The sequence below is a fragment of the Hoplias malabaricus genome, chromosome 14 (genome assembly GCF_029633855.1).
Source record: "Hoplias malabaricus isolate fHopMal1 chromosome 14, fHopMal1.hap1, whole genome shotgun sequence".
In the NCBI taxonomy this organism is placed as follows: Eukaryota; Metazoa; Chordata; class Actinopteri; order Characiformes; family Erythrinidae; genus Hoplias; species Hoplias malabaricus.
This window is the reverse complement of record NC_089813.1, coordinates 23,663,737-23,680,990: the sequence shown is the minus strand read 5'-3', so window position 1 is coordinate 23,680,990 and position 17,254 is coordinate 23,663,737. Positions and strand designations below refer to the sequence as shown.

The window sequence follows — 17,254 nt, the reverse complement described above, 5'->3', positions numbered from 1 at the left end:
CGTTCTGAAATGAATTTGCAAATGGCGCCATCTGGTTGCCGCAGAAGACATTCACAGCCTGGCGATGCAATTAAAACATCAAGAGTGAGATATTCGAAACTTAGATCGACTTTACTGTCATTCCTTCTGACTAAAGATGTATTTTGGATGCCAAATAGGCAACATTGAAAAAGCAGTTAACTAAAAAAATAGCAATAACACTACAAATAGAGTATATAAACTACATATAGATGACAAAACAAATCAGCACAACATTAACTAAAAATGCTCATTGCAAGACAGTAGACACTAGAGCAATTTGGAACATACCAGCTGTAGGTCTACAGCAGAAAGATGTAGCATTGTCTGTTTCTTGTGAAACTAAGCCTCCAAAATGTATGTACCCCTCCTAACTTAAGCAAAACTGGCTCCAACCCATTGTTTATTGGTTATAATAATAATAATAATAATAAATCTATATATTGTTTTATCATGAAATAAATAATTTCTTCAGTTCTACCCACCTTTGCTTGAACCCTCTAATTTGATAAGTTGTACAGTATTTCATTGCAAAGATAACTGTTCTAAGACATCTCAATATATGCATAACCATCGCTCAGTGAGGCGTCCTCCATACCAAATCTCTCCAGATCATATATATGCCTGGGTTTATATGCCAGGACTCTAATAAACTATATGGTGTTGATTTTGTGGTGTGTTTTTAGGCAATGTCATCTAGACAATGCAAACAACAGCACAGTTTAAGCATCCTGGATGAGAAGGCCACTGCTACTGATTTTTCATGTTCTCCATGATGGATGGACAAGCTCTTCAGGGACTTTGAAAGAAAAACAGTCCTACAACAACACAGGTCCCCCACCGTACTTCACAGTAATTTTTGGAATGGTCATCTTTCATCATGGTTTGTTGTCAGCTAAGTTTGAGTGTCATTAGATGGTTCCATCGAAAGTTCCAGTAATGTTTTGCATACTGTAGTTCTTGGTCCTTGAGAGAAGGGAGTTTCTTTTATGGCAGCCCTACCAACAACTTATGGTTGTGTAGTTTGCATTTGATTGTAATTTAGGTGATCTTTAACGTATGTGGTCATTTTAGAGTTTGCCCTGATGATAATGGGTATTTCCTAATTTATGCTGTGTGTCAAGTCTTGTCAAACATATTTGCTGTATTCTTTGGTCTTTCTCTTACTGATGGATGCCTAAGGGAATTTGGCCTATTCATCCTGTAATATTTATACCTCTGTGAAACTGGCTAAAAATATAAATATTCCCAAGTACTCAGGATGTTTAAAACCTAAAACCTTAATGAGCCTATCGTATGCTTATGTTGCACTCATAAGAATTTCTAGGGGTGGCAACAATTGTGGCAAACATAGATTTGAGGATATCACATATTGATTTCAGGGTAAGATGTAGATTGGAGCTGTGGAAGAATGTGGTCTAATCGGAAACATGTTTTCCACTGCATTGCTGATAGTTATGTATACATTAATCATCCGTGGAAGGGATGGCACTAAATTTCACTATGAGAAGAAGGCAAGCCAGAGGCATTTTGATGCTTTGGCAATGTTTTGCTGGGAATACTTGGGTCCTGGGATTCGCATGGAAGTTACGTTGAAATACCTAAAAACAAGCAAACCCTTCATGGTAGTGTTTTCTTCAGGAGGTTTATGCACCCAGCCCCACTAGACTACACATTATTAGACAGGTGGTGTTATAAATATATACATACATCTGTTCAAATGTAATAGTGGAATATTCTGCCACAGTGTTCAGAAATTACCTTCTATATATAGAATGACTGTAATATATCTACATGACTAATGTAGAGAACTGTTCATAAGTTATTTATATTGTTCTTAATGATTGTTATCATTGAATCATCCTGTTGCTCATCAGTGTCTTTAAAAAAAATTATATATAACTGAACCCATAAGCAGTGATGGGCACCATGCAGAATTCCAATACTGAAATGAAAAATTTCCTAATGAAAATATGAAAATAGAAATACGCATAGAATTTTAAGACCCCTGTTCATATTTCTGATTGATTTACAGAACAGTGTGCTTGTCTTTGAATATACTTAGTATCAAAAGAAAAATTAATGTGAGATATGATTGCAGTCCTCTTGGGTTACTTTGAGCACATCATATCAAAATAGGCTTCAGTGGCATAGAAAGCTCAGCCTGTTTAATTCACAGATGTTTCAGGTTGCTCAATAAGGTGCATTTTAAACCCTGAAGGTCTTCATGACCAAATTTGAAGACCCATTATGCTCAAAAATATAAAGCCATAGAATTTTGGGATTGTCTTCTATGTGGCAATGAAGCAAAACTGGAACTTTTCAGGGAAGTGGATCTGCAGTATGTCTGGAGGTGGACAAATTAAGCATATAAAAAAAGATGCTGCATCCAATGAAGCATAGCAGTAGCTCTGTGATGCTCTGGGGATGCTTTGCTTTCATTTACACTGTAAACCTGTAGTATGTGGAGGGAAAATTGATTAATTCATATAACTGGAACCGCGGCCCTGAAATGGAGAAGCGGAAAAGAAGACGATAATGATGATGATATAACTGGAAATCTGAAGAGGAAACTTCATGACTTCTGTGAGGAAAATGAAGCTTGGGCATCAACAGAACTTCCAATAGTACAAGGAACACAAGCATACCTAAAAGTCCACCAAAGACTTATTTTCAGAGGATATTCTGGATGATTCTGGAGTGGCCATCATATTTACCTGCCTTGAAACCCATAGAAAATCTTTGGTGGGGTTTGAAGAAGGTGAATGCCTAAGAATAATAAGAAACCTAAGAATATTAGTGAAGTGGAGGCTGTTGCCCACGAGGAATGAGCTATGATTCCTCATGAATGCTGCCAGTAGCTGGTGAGTATCTGTACTTGAGTAAAAGTACAGATACTCAAGGTAAAATATTACTCCAGTAAAAGTAGAAGTCCTCATTGTAGATCTCCACTTGAGTAAACTTACAAAAGTATTTACCTTCAAATGTACTTAAGTATCAAAAGTAAAACTACTATGATGTATTATGGCTCTAATGTCCTATTATAACTTTTGTAACAAGACTCATGCTTAACACACTGTAGGTGAAAAGACTCTAGTGTCACACTTGATTCCCTTGTCTTTTAAAAGAATGTCATTAATTAGTCTGACACTAATGAACACAGCAGAAATGGCCAAAGATTATTTATAATGATTGATGTTATATCAACTATTACATACACCCAAGGTCCTGTCCCTCCAAACCAACAGAGGTTCCTGTGAGCATTAAACCCAATTTATGCTTCTGTGTTGAACCTATGCTAAAGGCAGCGTGGCCTGATGCACAGCTCTCCAGAAATTTGTTGAATCTACACAAACCACAACGACAGAGATTGGTCTGCAGTCAGACGAAGATGGTTCAAGTTGCTCAAGTCAAGAAGTCCAGAAATATTAACTCCTCTACACTACACTCCCTAAATCATGCACTTTAAAGATTCGTAACACTAATGCTACTACATCACTACATTATGTACAGCATAGGGTTGTAGAAGGTGTTTGAAATTCAGCCCTAGTGGTTTGGTGGTGTAATTGCAGAGTGATACAGATGCCAACACACAAGTATAAACTTTCATAATGGCATAGGATAATTGTGCATGCTATGGTATAGGCTCTATATTGAGTCAATGCAAAAGCATAAATTGGCATTTAGCAATGGCAGAGGCTTTGTTCTCCCTCTTACAGGTCAGAGAAGCATCACAATGATTTTGAAGCTGTAATGTTAAGGTAAAAATATTACACAGTGTTCCTTTAAGCTTTTTGTTTTGTTTGCACAGTTGCAGAGCATAGTTTGAGCTATTTCTGAGAAATTTGTTTCTTAAACAGGCTGTGGTTTTGATTTTCTGACTTTTTATGCCTGATATTTGTTTTTGTCTTTTGGACTAATTTATTTCTCTGTACTGATTTTTGGGTTTTGGAATATTTCTTCTGGTTTTGACTTGCTTCACGTATTGTGTTTAATAAATCTCCAGCTGACTCTCACCAATTGTGACTGATTTGTGACATCTAAAGAACCATAAACTGTATGAAAGTATAATTGGTACTGATGACTCAAATACAATCAAACGGTACCAGTCATTCTGTTAAATCATAATGGTTCTATGAACTGAAAGTGATTACGTACAGTATTACTGGTTTTAGACAGAGAAATATTTTCACTTGTTTTAGTGCGGCTGTTTGTTTATTTCTTAGCAAAGGTGCCACTGTGTGTCGCACTGAGAACTGTGCAGAGCAGGGAGATTTGTTCAGTTATATTCACACATAAACCAAAAGGAACGGCAGATTTTCAGTATCTGGGCTTCGGTAAAGTACAGATGCATGAAAAAAATTCATTACATTTACTTTGTTACTGTCCAACCAACAACAAAATGTTCTACTAAGTAATAAAAATGTTTGAATGGTTTGAATAATTCTGAGAATGCAGTAGTAATTTAAAGTGGCAATTATTTTGTTGCATTTGGAGAAACCACTTTTATATTACAGTCTATCCTAAAGATGTTGCTGTGCAAAATGTTAATATAAAATTGCAATGATGTGGAAAACTTTTGAAGCCTATATTTAATTGAAAATACTGCACAGACAACATTTTAAATGTTTTTTGAAAAATATGTGGATTCCAGTAGCACATTAAAATGTTAGCATAGGGGTATTAAGACTCAGGCCACATACATACCATCATGGATGCTGACTTTTGAACTGTGTGCTTAAAAAAAGCCAGGTCTCTCTCCTCTTCAGCATGGAGAACGCATCATCCCTGATATCCAGAAAGTATTTAAAATTTTTATTTCTCTTTCACCTCACTTCATCATAGGCCCAAAAAATGCAGCTGCATTTGTGAGTTTTAACGTGCATTTCTACATGCAGCAACAAACTGAATTCACAGTGCTTTTGGGAAGTGTTTTTTGAGCTCACGTAGTAATGTCCACTATAGAAACATGTCTATTTTTATATCAGTGCCATCTTAGGTTACAATGATCACAGATAGAGGATACTGGCTGTGGGCCTTTACATATAGTGTCATTTACATATAGAATCTTTTCTGTATTCCTTGAATCTTTTAATGATTTTAGGTATCATAAAAGATGAAATCCACAAGTTCTTTACTTCTGAAAGACTCAGCCTCTTAGAGGCACTTTTTAAACCCAATCATTTCAGTGACCTGTTGCCAATTAACCTTGTTTAAAAAAATTTGAAATATTTTCTTTATTCTACGTTGAATTAAACATAGGATTTACATGATTTGCACAGCAATGCATTCTGTGTTTTATTTACATTTTGCACAGCGTCCCGTTTTCTGGAAATGGGGTTTGTAGTTAGTTGAACAATATAAATAGTTCTTGTTTAACTGATGTAATGCAAACAGTTGTGAGAAATGTTTTTAATAAACAAAATTTACATTGACAGTTGAACATTTTTCATTGCAACTGTAGCTTCCAGTCAGTAGGTGGCAGTAGAGGTCTTGCCTGGGAACGGTATAACTGCATTACTATGTTGTTAAAACCCCTTTCCACAATTGAAATAAAATAAAGCCAAGCCAAGAAACACAAAGGAAAGAAACAGTTAATTCATATATGTATTTATTTAAAGTAAGATCTCACTCTGTGTACTTTTAATATACTTAATAAAGTGTAGGCCTGTTCTATGAACATTCTCCTCACAGTTCTGAAACCAGAACACACTAAGTAAAGCATTTTACCAGACATTTTTGAATCCAAACAGCTAGTGAAGATTTTAATTACTTCTAATCCTTTTCTTCTCCGTGTGTGATGATGTACACCAGGTTCTTGTAGTCAAGATTCCCAGCCACATCTGGTGGGAAAGCAGTGAACATCTGCTCCATCTGAACACATGGACAAAAAGAAAACATTGCAAGTCTGAAAAGATTATAGTACATTACAATAACAACACTTTATTGCACTATTTATTCAAGCAGTTGTGTGTGCACTGGTTCTAGAAACATTAAGTTTGATAAAGAAGAAAAATTAATGAGTTGTCAAACCTCCTCTGGAGAGAATCTGTCTGCTTGGGTTGTCAGCATCTCAGTCACACTACAGAAGGATAACATTTGATCAGTCTACATATATCACTATAGCTGTACAATAATGTTGTGTTTTGATGTAGTTTTTAATTTATTTCCCTGAGGAAATTCACTTATGTTGCAGTTGGTGATTTGGGAGAATATTATTTAATTATTTTTCATATTCTTGTATATGTAATGCGTATACAATTAATTTTGTCTGCATTTATGTTCACTTTTGGTATTAGTATCTGGAGCTGATGTCAAATATGATTAGATTAGATAAAAAAAAACAGTCCAGCATATATGGTTTGTAAAGCTGCCTCATGGCAACTGAATAAGTTCTTACCAATTTAATAGTATTTTAGATCATTTTAATAATAAAATACATTGAACTCTGGGGCGGCACGGTGGCACAGCAGGTAGTGTCACACAGCTCCAGGGGCCTGGAGGTTGTGGGTTTGATTCCCGCTCTGGGTGACTGTCTGTGAGGAGTTGGTGTGTCCACGTGGGTTCCTCCCACAGTCCAAAAACACATGATGCAGGTGGATTGTAGGTGTGATCCGTAGGTGTGAATGTGTGTGTCTATGTTGCCCTGTGAAGGACTGGCGCCCCCTCCAGGGTGTATTCCTGCCTTGCGCCCAATGATTCCAGGTAGGCTCTGGACCCACCGCGACCCTGAATTGGATAAGTGGTTACAGAGAATGAATGAACTAATTCTATTTTACTTCAGTATATAAAGCATTTTTAATGATTCACTAAGTAACCCAGTGCTGTATTTATAAACCATTTCTGTATGGCCTTGAGATCTGAGATCCCTGATCTAATATGCATTACTCACAAATCTTTTTTCAAGTATCCTTTCCCATCAGGGTCAAAGACTTTAAAGGCATTCAGGATGGTCTCCTCTGGATCTGCACCTAATCACAGAAATAAAATGAAACATTAAGACCAGTGTTAATATAATGACATAATGATGAGTGGATATATATATATATATATATATATATATATATATATATATATATATATATTATATATATATATATATATATATATATATATATATATATATATATACATGTATGTATGTATATCATTGAGTTTTTCAGCCTTTGTTGGTGTTTCTGTTTTCTTGACTCTTATTGCAGGCCACCCTCTAACTGTCCCTTACCTTTGAGCTTTTCTCCGAACATGGTAAGGAAGACGGTGAAGTTAATGGGTCCAGGAGCCTCCTTCAGCATCTCATCAATCTCTTCTTGCTTCACATTCAGTCGCCCTGCAGCACCAGCAGAGTTTCAGGAGGTCAGAGCCCTTCACACACACACACACACACACACACACATACCCTTTCTGTGTACCCACAGAATGTAAAAAAGATTTTATCCCAAATCATTTTTGGAGCATTTCTATTGGTCCATTTAGCTTGAAATTTTTATACAATGTGAAGGGCAGCTGCTGTGTTCAAATAATACATCATTCATTCATTGTCTGTAACCACTTATCCAGTTCAGGGTTGTGGTGTGTCTGAAGCCTACGTGGAACCACTGGGCACAAGGTAGGAACACACCCTGAAGGGGGTGCCAGTCTTTCACAGGGTGACAAACACTCACACACTCACTCACTCACACTCTCACACCTATGGACACTTTTGAGTCGCCAATCCACCTACCAACGTGTGTTTTTGGACAATGGGAGGAAGCAGGATTACCCGGAGGAAACCCATGCGGACACGGGGAGAACACACCAACTCCTCACAGTCACCCGGAGTGGGACTTGAACCCACAACCCCAGGGTCCTGGAGCTGTGTGACTGCGACACTACCTGCTGCACCATCGTGCTGCCAGTAATCAAATAATATAGTAAGCTAAAAATCTACAAAAAAATGTTTATCTTTGGGCAGCGATGATATATTAGATGATATCTACATTTGCTTCAGTAAGGTTAATGTACTCATTCTTACTGTGGATTATAATGTCTTGATGTTTTTAAAATCTTGATTGTACAGATATATGTCTTAAGACCAAAATATCTCTAGTCTACCCCTAATTTAATTGTGCAAAAATAGCATACAACACTACACCCTCACCACCCATTTTACTTTGATAGGATAATATGGATTTGATTACTAGAATGATCTGCATTCAATTATATATTGAACATTCAGTTTAAATTTTTTGTATAATTGTGCAAATATTTTATTCCATATTAATATAGTCGAAGACTAATCCAGCACTACGTGACACGCTACTGTAATTAGTGGCCATTTTCATTTTCTCACCGAGTGCTGCAAATGTGTCTCTCAAGTCATTCTTGTCAATGAATCCGTCTCTGTTCTGGTCCATAATGGTGAAAGCCTGTGGCAGTTGAAAAGGGAAAAGGGACATAGAAATAAAGAGGGAGAAATGGACAACCCCATAGTGTGTGTGTGCGTGTGTGCGAGAGAGAGAGAGAGAGAGAGAGAGAGAGAGAGAGAGAGTTTGCAGTGTTTAAGGAAAGCTACAGCTATCCCCTTCCTTTCCTCTACTGCATAATCTGTCTCTCTGTGTCCCTCTCTCTGTCTCTTTCTTCTTTCACCTTTTTAGGTGAGCAAGGGAGAGTTGAAAGAGGGGAAGTGTGTGTGTGTGTGTGTGTGTGTGCGCGTGTCCATCACTGCCATCACGGATTAGCTTCACATTTATCCTGTTTGTCGTGCTCTTTCCACGGTCGCCTTGGTACTTGGAAGAATGTCTGTCCTTCTCTATTTTCCACCTAACTTTCAGACAGCTGACAATGTGTGTGTGTGTGTGTGTGTGTGTGAGAGAGAGAGAGAGAGAGAGAGAGAGAGAGAGAGAGAGAGAGAGAAATAAAGAAAGAAAGAAAAAGAAGAGAGAGAGTGTGTGTGTGTGTGTGTTCTGAGTGTAAATCACCTCACTGCTCTAATGGCACCTGACAGACTTTGAATTATTCACCAGTGGTGCTAAATGGCAACAACGAAGTGTCATACGCAAAGCTCACATTGTAGTTTAGAGCTTATAGAAAGTACAAGGTTAGTGTATATTCTCCACGATGTACATAGGGAAGAAACAATGGTTGTTTTAGTGTTAGGACCTATTAGATATCTTTCTTTAACTTTAATGAGCCACACATTTAGAGGCAGACTAACCAAATGGAAGCTTGTTTTAATCAAGATGCATTTGTGACATTTGGATCTAGCAATTGCTTGTACCTCTTTGAACTCCTGTATCTGTGCTTGTTCAAACATGGAGAATACGTTGGAGTTAGCTCCTTCTGCTCTTTTCTTTGCCTTCTTGGGTGCCTAGATAGAAAAAAAATGTATAAATTAGCCATATGAATGACTTGAGTGTTAATACCCAACATCTTTTTTTTTGGGGGGGGGGGGGGGGGGGGGGGGGGGGTGTTGGTTTCAGGTCCAGAGAACTAGTGGAAATGTTTGCGTAGGATTTATAATTAGCACAGTGAGGGAGTGGTCCCCTCACAGGCTCAGCCTCTGGATCTGATGTGGGATTACACTCTGGCGCAGGCTGTTGACAGGCCCAGCTTTGAGCAGTGTTTGAGTGGTAATCCCATGAAGACAGGGATTATTCTCAGCTATTTACATTGCTGCCACAGAACCAGGAAAACAGCGGAGAATGCATTTCTTCTTCATGACATCACACTCCTAGATCCATGGCTGCACAGACAGCTGCTTGGTGGTGCTGTGTGGATTACATCCTAACAGCTGCGGTATGGAAGTAGAGGTCAATGAATTGCTGTGGAGCAGAACTTAGTTCTTCCACAAGTTTAGTCATGAGTGAATCTCTGCAGACTTGCCAGGCTAGTGCAACTTTCTTGGGACACATTACACAACAAATACTTAAGTAAACCTTGGGTTATATTTACAAGTAACAACGAGGCTTATCTTGGTGTTTTTCATATCACATGAAGCATCTTTATACCCACAAAAACAGTATATGACCATCGGTTATAGAAATATGAAGTCTCTAGAAATCTGAAGAACTCTATAGAAATCTGAAGAACTCTAAATATGAAGTCAAGGGTAACTGCTGCGAGTTACACATCTTCTCTTCTTATTTTCAGCCACAAACAAATTTGTACTGTCATGTACTGATGGTGGATTGTTAGTTACAGATCAGAAATGTCATTCCAACTTATGTTAAAGCAACACCATTTAAGATAATTGGAGGATTTCCAGCCTACAAAAGTTACATAGTTCAGTTTCTACAGTGCTGAGACCAGAGTTGCAATGATAAAAGATCTATTCTCCTTATTACAGGTGGGTGAAGCATCACAATGATTTTAAAGTTGTAATTCTAAGGTAAAATCAAAATACTGCCTAGTTTTCCTTTAAAGTTTCCCAAATGTATTGGACAGTGCTTCACCACACCAGAAATCAGACGTCTACTGCTCCACAGCGCAGTGGCAACTGCATTGGGCATGGTGGCTTAAGGCTTATGTGACTGCTGCAGAGCATCACATTTAATTTAATGCTTTTCTATGGGGATTGTACGAGGTATATGTGCACAACAAAAAAGTCACCAGTAATGGACGTACGAAGCTTAAATCACTCATTAATAGACATGTCTACCTACGTCTGTATGTAAAGTATCTTCATAATCTTCACAGTTTATCTTTGTAAACAACTCTATTAAACACACCTAAGGAAACCTAGAAGAGGTTCTTTCTCATTGCTTTTGTGAGTCTGTTGCAGACATTTCTTAAATAAGTACCATCAAATTATTTTCCTAAAAGATACTAACAGAAAAGTGATCTTCTAAGGACTGGAGGTTCCGCAAGTGCCAATCACAAAGATAAGACCTTGCTTAAGATGAATATCACTCACCATAGCTGTGGTCAAAGAATTCCAAGTTGAAAAGCAGCACTTGAAGTGTTACAGAGAGGGGACAATGATGATTTTATATAGTCTCACCATCCTTGCCCGACCCCTTTGCTATAAATATTTCATGGTGTATGTCCAGGTAGCCCACAGTGCGCCTTAACCCCTTGTCTATTGTAGGAATGCTGACTGAACGGGGTTTAGGGTATCAGCCAGCAGGGCTTAAACACATAGCAGAGCAAATGCGTATTCAAACGTTTCTAGAAGGTTAGATGTCTGCTGGTTTAGTTGAGACAGTCACATGTTTGGACTGATCAGTTTTCTTCATTCCATTGTTGATTTATTATAATCAACAATCTGAGATATACAGAAACAGCTTATGGAGAGTTAACCAAAGCATGAGCATGTGTTAAGTTGTTTGTTTGTTTTTCTTCAGCCAAGTATTTTCCCAATTTAGGTATTGCCATGTAGCAGGTTTCCACTAAGACATGAAGCCAGCCACTGCTTCTTTTCAACCTGTTGCTGGCGCACCATCATTGACCACAGGAACACACTTGGAGCAGAGTGCTAACTGCCCAGTTCTGTAATGTCACATAACATGAGGATTTTTTTTTTGTCTTTTGCATATGGGTGTGGATGTTATGTTATTTGTGTTGTATGCCATGAGTGATCGAAGATGAAATTCCACATTGTGGACAATAAATTTATTCTATTCTATCAGATACCTGTGCTGGCTAGTGTTGCCCTGAATGATGGGAGAAGAGTTAGTGTGCAGAGAAGGCCAACTTTGCTCTCTTTAACTCAGCCTTGAGTGAGGCATCAATGGGGGCAAAACCTGGAATCGCCCAGGACTTAGCAAGTTGTTCCACTTGGGAGTTAATGCAGGCATTGCAGTTTTGAATAGAACATAAATAATCATACTAAAAATTTCATATGTGTATATTTGAAATATTATATTACCATCTCCATGAAGATAATCCAGAGCAACCCTCTTGTGTCATATGACTGCTTTACTGGGATTCCTGCAGTGTTTCCCAGTTTTAAATACAAAGCTCTTCTCCTTGTCTTCCAAATTCTCAAAGGCAGTGCTCTTTGCTTCCCCCAAACCATGACTCAGAATTGCACCCCTACAAGGCAACTAGGACCTTTTACCTTAGAATGCCAGCAATGCCTCGTACAAGAACAAAGTAAGCAAGCCACAGTGATCTACTGCTTTGGGAACTTGCGTCCTCAGTGGTTTCATACTCCTTTTTCCTTTGCTGGCCCAGTTTAAAAATAATATTCCCTTATACCATTTAGATATTCCCTATTTTTTCTACCTGTTCTTAGAGTTTTAACAGTGAAATTGCTTTATATGAAATCTTTGCTTTTGTGATTGCCCCACTGTTTTCTATTCATCTATTCATTCATCGTTGTCTGTAACCTCTCGTCCAGTTCAGGGTCGCTGTGGGCCTGGAGCCTACCTGGAATCACTGGGCACAAAACAAGAACACACCCTGGAGGGGGTGCCAGTCCAACTCGGGGCAACACACACTATGGACACTTTTGAGTCGCCAATCCACCTACCAGTTTATGTTTTTGGACCGTGGGAGGAAACTCATGCGGACACTGGGAGAACACAAAAAACTCCTCACAGTCACCCGGAGTAGGACTTGAACCCACAATATCCAGGACCCTGGAGCTGTGTGACTGAGACACTACCTGCTGCACCACAACACCAGCCCCACTATTTTCTAGTGAAATGAAAATAATGTATATGGAATGACATCAGTACATGAATTCCAACTTATACATTACTTTTCACATTACTACTTTCACAGGCAGCTAACTAATTGCAAGCCCTATGTTTTTCTGTTTTTTTTTACCCACTGATTTTTATAAATATTTTGCATAATTCAGTTGCTGAGATACTTTCAGTGTGATTTAATATGAAATTGGGCATTTTAGATTTATATATATCTATATATATCTATATATATATATATATATATATATAGAGAGAGAGAGAGAGAGAGAGAAAGAGAGCATCTCCAAATATTTATGTGCTGTATTGATCTTACCATTCCAAATGTAAAATGGTAAAAAACTTTAACATTGGAGTATTAGTAGTAATGGAAATAACAGTGCACGTGCACTGGCAGGAATTCATATCACACAAGTGAAATCATATATTAAATGATTATAATTTTCTGACACACATAAATAAGCATATGTTTATATTTTATATTTATATCTAAATATTTATATTTACACTGTTGATGTAAACATTCCTTTCACATCATGTCTAGTTAGCACTTGTCACAGTTACAAGAGATGATTGGAAAGGTTTACACTGAAAACACTTCCACTCACAGCCTTAAGATGACAAAGTAACTTACGCACTATATTTTAAGTATCAACCACATGTATTTACTACACCGAACCTTAAATAAGTAAAATAGGAAAAATATTTCTTTGCTGTAAACGGTGAAATGCTTAGTGATTGTATCTGCAGTACTTAGTTATTGTCTGTAGACCTTGGTTGGAGGTTATACATATGAAGCAAAAGCTATTAGGGATGGAATGTAAGAATACGTAAGATGTAAGAAAAGAAGTGGAGAAATACCTTAATTTTCTACAGTGGAAAGGTCATGCGACTCGAGCAAAGTGGAGAGGGACTGCAACATTGTGGTTGTGTGACAAAGAGAAGGTATAGAGTGTGACATCACACAGATAAGTTGATGCCTGTGTTCAATGTGTTAAAATGCATTAATCTCGTGCATGGCTGAAAAGAATAGGCTGTTGTCAATATTTTACATTGGGATGTGTTGTTCACCTGCAGGCACCTGTTTTGATGCCTTTTGGACCCGAGAGACAATCAATACACCAGAGTTCAACTGCATTTCTAAATATTCCAGGAACGATTTGTCCAGGCACAGTCAAACATCTGTGTGTGTTTTTAGGACACAAAGCTTATAGCATCAGTCCACATCTACTGCAGAGGTCTGATACTCATTCTAAATATTATATTGGCTCTGCATTACAGCGTGTGTCAAAGATGACAGCGCATCTCAGTATATTTCTTTTACCCAAAACTGCATGGCACTTCATATCAGCAAATCCCAGTGAGCCACCTCTGGCATCAAGGAGTGCGGCACTGCCCAGAAAACCTGTGAAAATCCTAACTCTCATTGTTTCATTGTTCAGTGCAAATGACACGGGAGGGGGCGGTGAGTGCACACTTGAAATATTTCCATATTTAGATTTGAACAAAAGTAATATGTGTTGGTGCATCCAGCTTGTATATCAGCACTTATTTAAATTTCAAATTTACCAATGAACCATATGAAAACAGGATACATTATTGCCTTCTTATGAGACTGATGCACTCGATTCCCCCTGAAGCCATAAATAAAAGGCAATAAAACTGAAACTTTTAATAAGCACCTATAATGTATCCCTTAGGTGGTTTGTAAAGCACACAAGCATTTCCAGCTAAAGATAGACTTGACTTGTAGGCCCTGTTTGATTTTAATATAAAAAAAAAGTAAAGAAAAAAATGACAGATGCGTTCCTGTTGTAATTGCTCACAGTTGACTCCGTTCATATTATTTAACCCTGGGAACTGAATATTACCATAAAATGAGGCAACTTTGATCAAATCAGGGTATAAATAGCTGGATATGATGAAAAAAATACTTCTCATAATCTGGTAGGCTCTGCTATCTAATACTGTATAATACCTGCTAATATTAGGAATAAATGCACAAAATATATTCCTTAAAAATATATTATAATAATGGTGGTCTTCACTCTGTAAGACCATGTCTCCTGGTTCCTGTTAATCCTGAATTTTTAAGATGGCAGTAAGCCTATTAAACAAGCCAGGAAGACCACAAGAGGGAGCAAGAGATGATAAGAAGTATATAAAGAGTTTTACATTTAACATTTCATATCAGAAAACGAGCAGGCATCCTGATGAGCAGTGTCGGTGAAATCAGTGGCCAAATGCTGTTAAATAAAAATATCAAGTGATATATGGATATTTAAGTAATTTATAAAGAAAGGCTTTCCAGTCAAACGGCATGTTCTACAGAAATAAAGAGAGTTCAAATGTATATTGAACCAAAGTTCTGCACAGTACCTCAAAGGCCGGTTGTATAAATGACAGAACCCATTTGGTGATTAGATATTAAATAGGTTCTTAAAAGAATCAGAGGAGTTTAATCATGCAAGTAATCATTTATGCATTCAGTGTTAGTGTTCATGGTTATACAGCTGCCTTTGAGAAAGAACAGTTTTCATTTTATTTTAATCACTTTTTATATGTTGTGCGAAATTGCATGATTTAGGCCTATTTTACTCAGTATTTTCCATCCCTTTCTGATGAAAACACAAATAATCACTTTTATAAATAAATTATGTTTAATTCTCCGCATTATCTTTAATGTGTATTAAATCTTCCCCCTGTCGTTTTTAATCGTTGTATTTATTTTGTTTATGTACTTTGGTTTCATGGATTTTACTTAAACTGATATTTTAAGCTGCTCCATCACTGAAATGAGAACAGCAGTGTGGTCACCATATCAAACAGAGGAAGAGCTCCCCTTATTTGATTCTTTAGCTCTAATTGCCAAAAACGCTCTGTTATAATCCCTCATAACTTTCTCAAACCGGTGACATAGGCACACATTTCAGTAGGAGATGCTAAATGTGGCTCCCTATAATAACATTTGCACGGAGACTCCCCCAGCGCGTCAGCCTTCTGTTGTTCTCCTTCCCGTTTCCAGACGTTATCGATCACGCCGTTACGTCAGTATTGATAACTTTACCAAAGCAAAATCAAGTGCAATCGGCCACTGAGCGGCCGGGACCGCGCGGGCACGCGCTCCGCGTTGTTTACTCTCCACTTTTTTCCTCCGCTCGGCTTCGTTCAGTTTTCTTGCTCTGTTTTTAAGGGCTGCTGTTATTTTCTGAACATCGTTTTTTTCCCCTCATCCCTCTCTCTCCCTCTCTTTCTCTCATGTGGCGTGTGAGGCGTCGACGTCGTTTAACGAGGGGAATCCAGCCCGTATATTTATTGTAGCCGGTGGGAGAGGAGAGAAAAAAAACAAAAAAAGCTCCTCGATATACCCCAAGATGGCCGCCGATGTGGGATCGATGTTTCAATATTGGAAGAAATTTGATCTGCGGCGGCTGCAGGTCAGTGTCTCTCTCTCAGCTCCACTGCGGGAACCGCGAGCGTGGAACCGTGTCCGCGGCGCGGGGCACGAACCGGGGCTTTTGGGGCAGTTTTTCTGAGGTGAAGCGGGCCGCGCTGCATTGATACTTATTAGAAATTGATCCCGCTCCGTTTCTGCCTTTGTTCGGTTCACTCATCGATCAGCGCGCGGCGGCTCAAGCGGGGGCGCGCGCTCCAGCCTCGAGCCGCCGGGGCGCGTTCCTGCTGCTGTTGCGCGCGCTGCGCTTCGAGCTTTTTAGCGCGGGAAACTTTTCACTTTTAACGAGCGTTAGCTCAGAGGACTTAAACTTTTGTGCGAGTGTGTGTGTGTATGTGTGTTTTGTAAAACCGCGGCGTTTCGCCCGGTTTACGGCGCTCGTTCACACCGGGAGACACGGAGAGAGCGGCTCGGTTCTGGTCGGACAGCTATAGAAAGATTTAGAAATATAAGGTTTTGTGGAGTTTCAACTGTAATTGTGGTTTGTTGTGGTCTGGTAATAAAAGTGTTTGTTGTGTTCGTTTGCACGGAGCATCTTTAGCGCTGCGTCGGTCGGTGGATGTTCTGTTTCCGAACAAGTTATCAATTTAGTCCGGTTGTGTAGACTTTACCTGGTTTTCTGACACATTTAGCATCTTCATAATTTGACTGCTGGACAGTTTAGGATGGTTATCTAACGACAACTTCTGCTGAACTACTCTTTCGATGTGAGGTGCAGTTCAGGTACATTCGGGTGCTCAGGCTATTTCGCTTGACCGAATGAGGTGTTAAAATACGTTACAAAAATACATTTTCTTAAGGTTTAATTGGATTAAACCTATAATTATTCTTTTGCATGCGTGCGTTAACGACTTAATTCAGAGAGACAAAAAGCCGTAGTTATAGAAAACGGTTTATCCCACATTATAGTCAAAAGGACCAGAGCAGCGCCTAGAGCTTTTTTATCACCGTGTGGCACCTTGCAAAATGCAACCGTGTCTCTTTGTGTGTGCGTCTGTGAATGTGTGTGTGTGTGTATATACCCTGCTCCAGCCGCAGTGTGTATGTATGTGTGTGTGTGTGTGTGTGTATGAGCGCCGTGTAATCGCTGCTCTCTGCTAATGTTTGTAAATCAGGCTCGGCCGGCGAGAGGGCAGCAGCCTCGGCCCCC

The 17,254-nt window shown here is 38.7% G+C and overlaps 1 protein-coding gene across 5 annotated transcripts in view; it reads left to right on the top strand.

Moving 5' to 3' along the window:
* Positions 1–17,254, top strand: part of LOC136666160 (homeobox protein cut-like 2) — a 220,017-nt gene that overhangs the window by 21,499 nt on the left and 181,264 nt on the right. For 2 of the 5 annotated variants that reach the window (XM_066644204.1, XM_066644206.1), the window contains exon 12: positions 7,221–7,374. In XM_066644204.1, the coding sequence (XP_066500301.1) occupies positions 7,221–7,374 (154 nt within the window). Of the gene's footprint in view, positions 1–7,220; positions 7,375–7,578; positions 7,684–12,340; positions 12,724–15,988; positions 16,088–17,254 lie in introns of those variants that run through there. The other 3 variants (XM_066644207.1, XM_066644208.1, XM_066644205.1) reach the window with 3 other exon arrangements.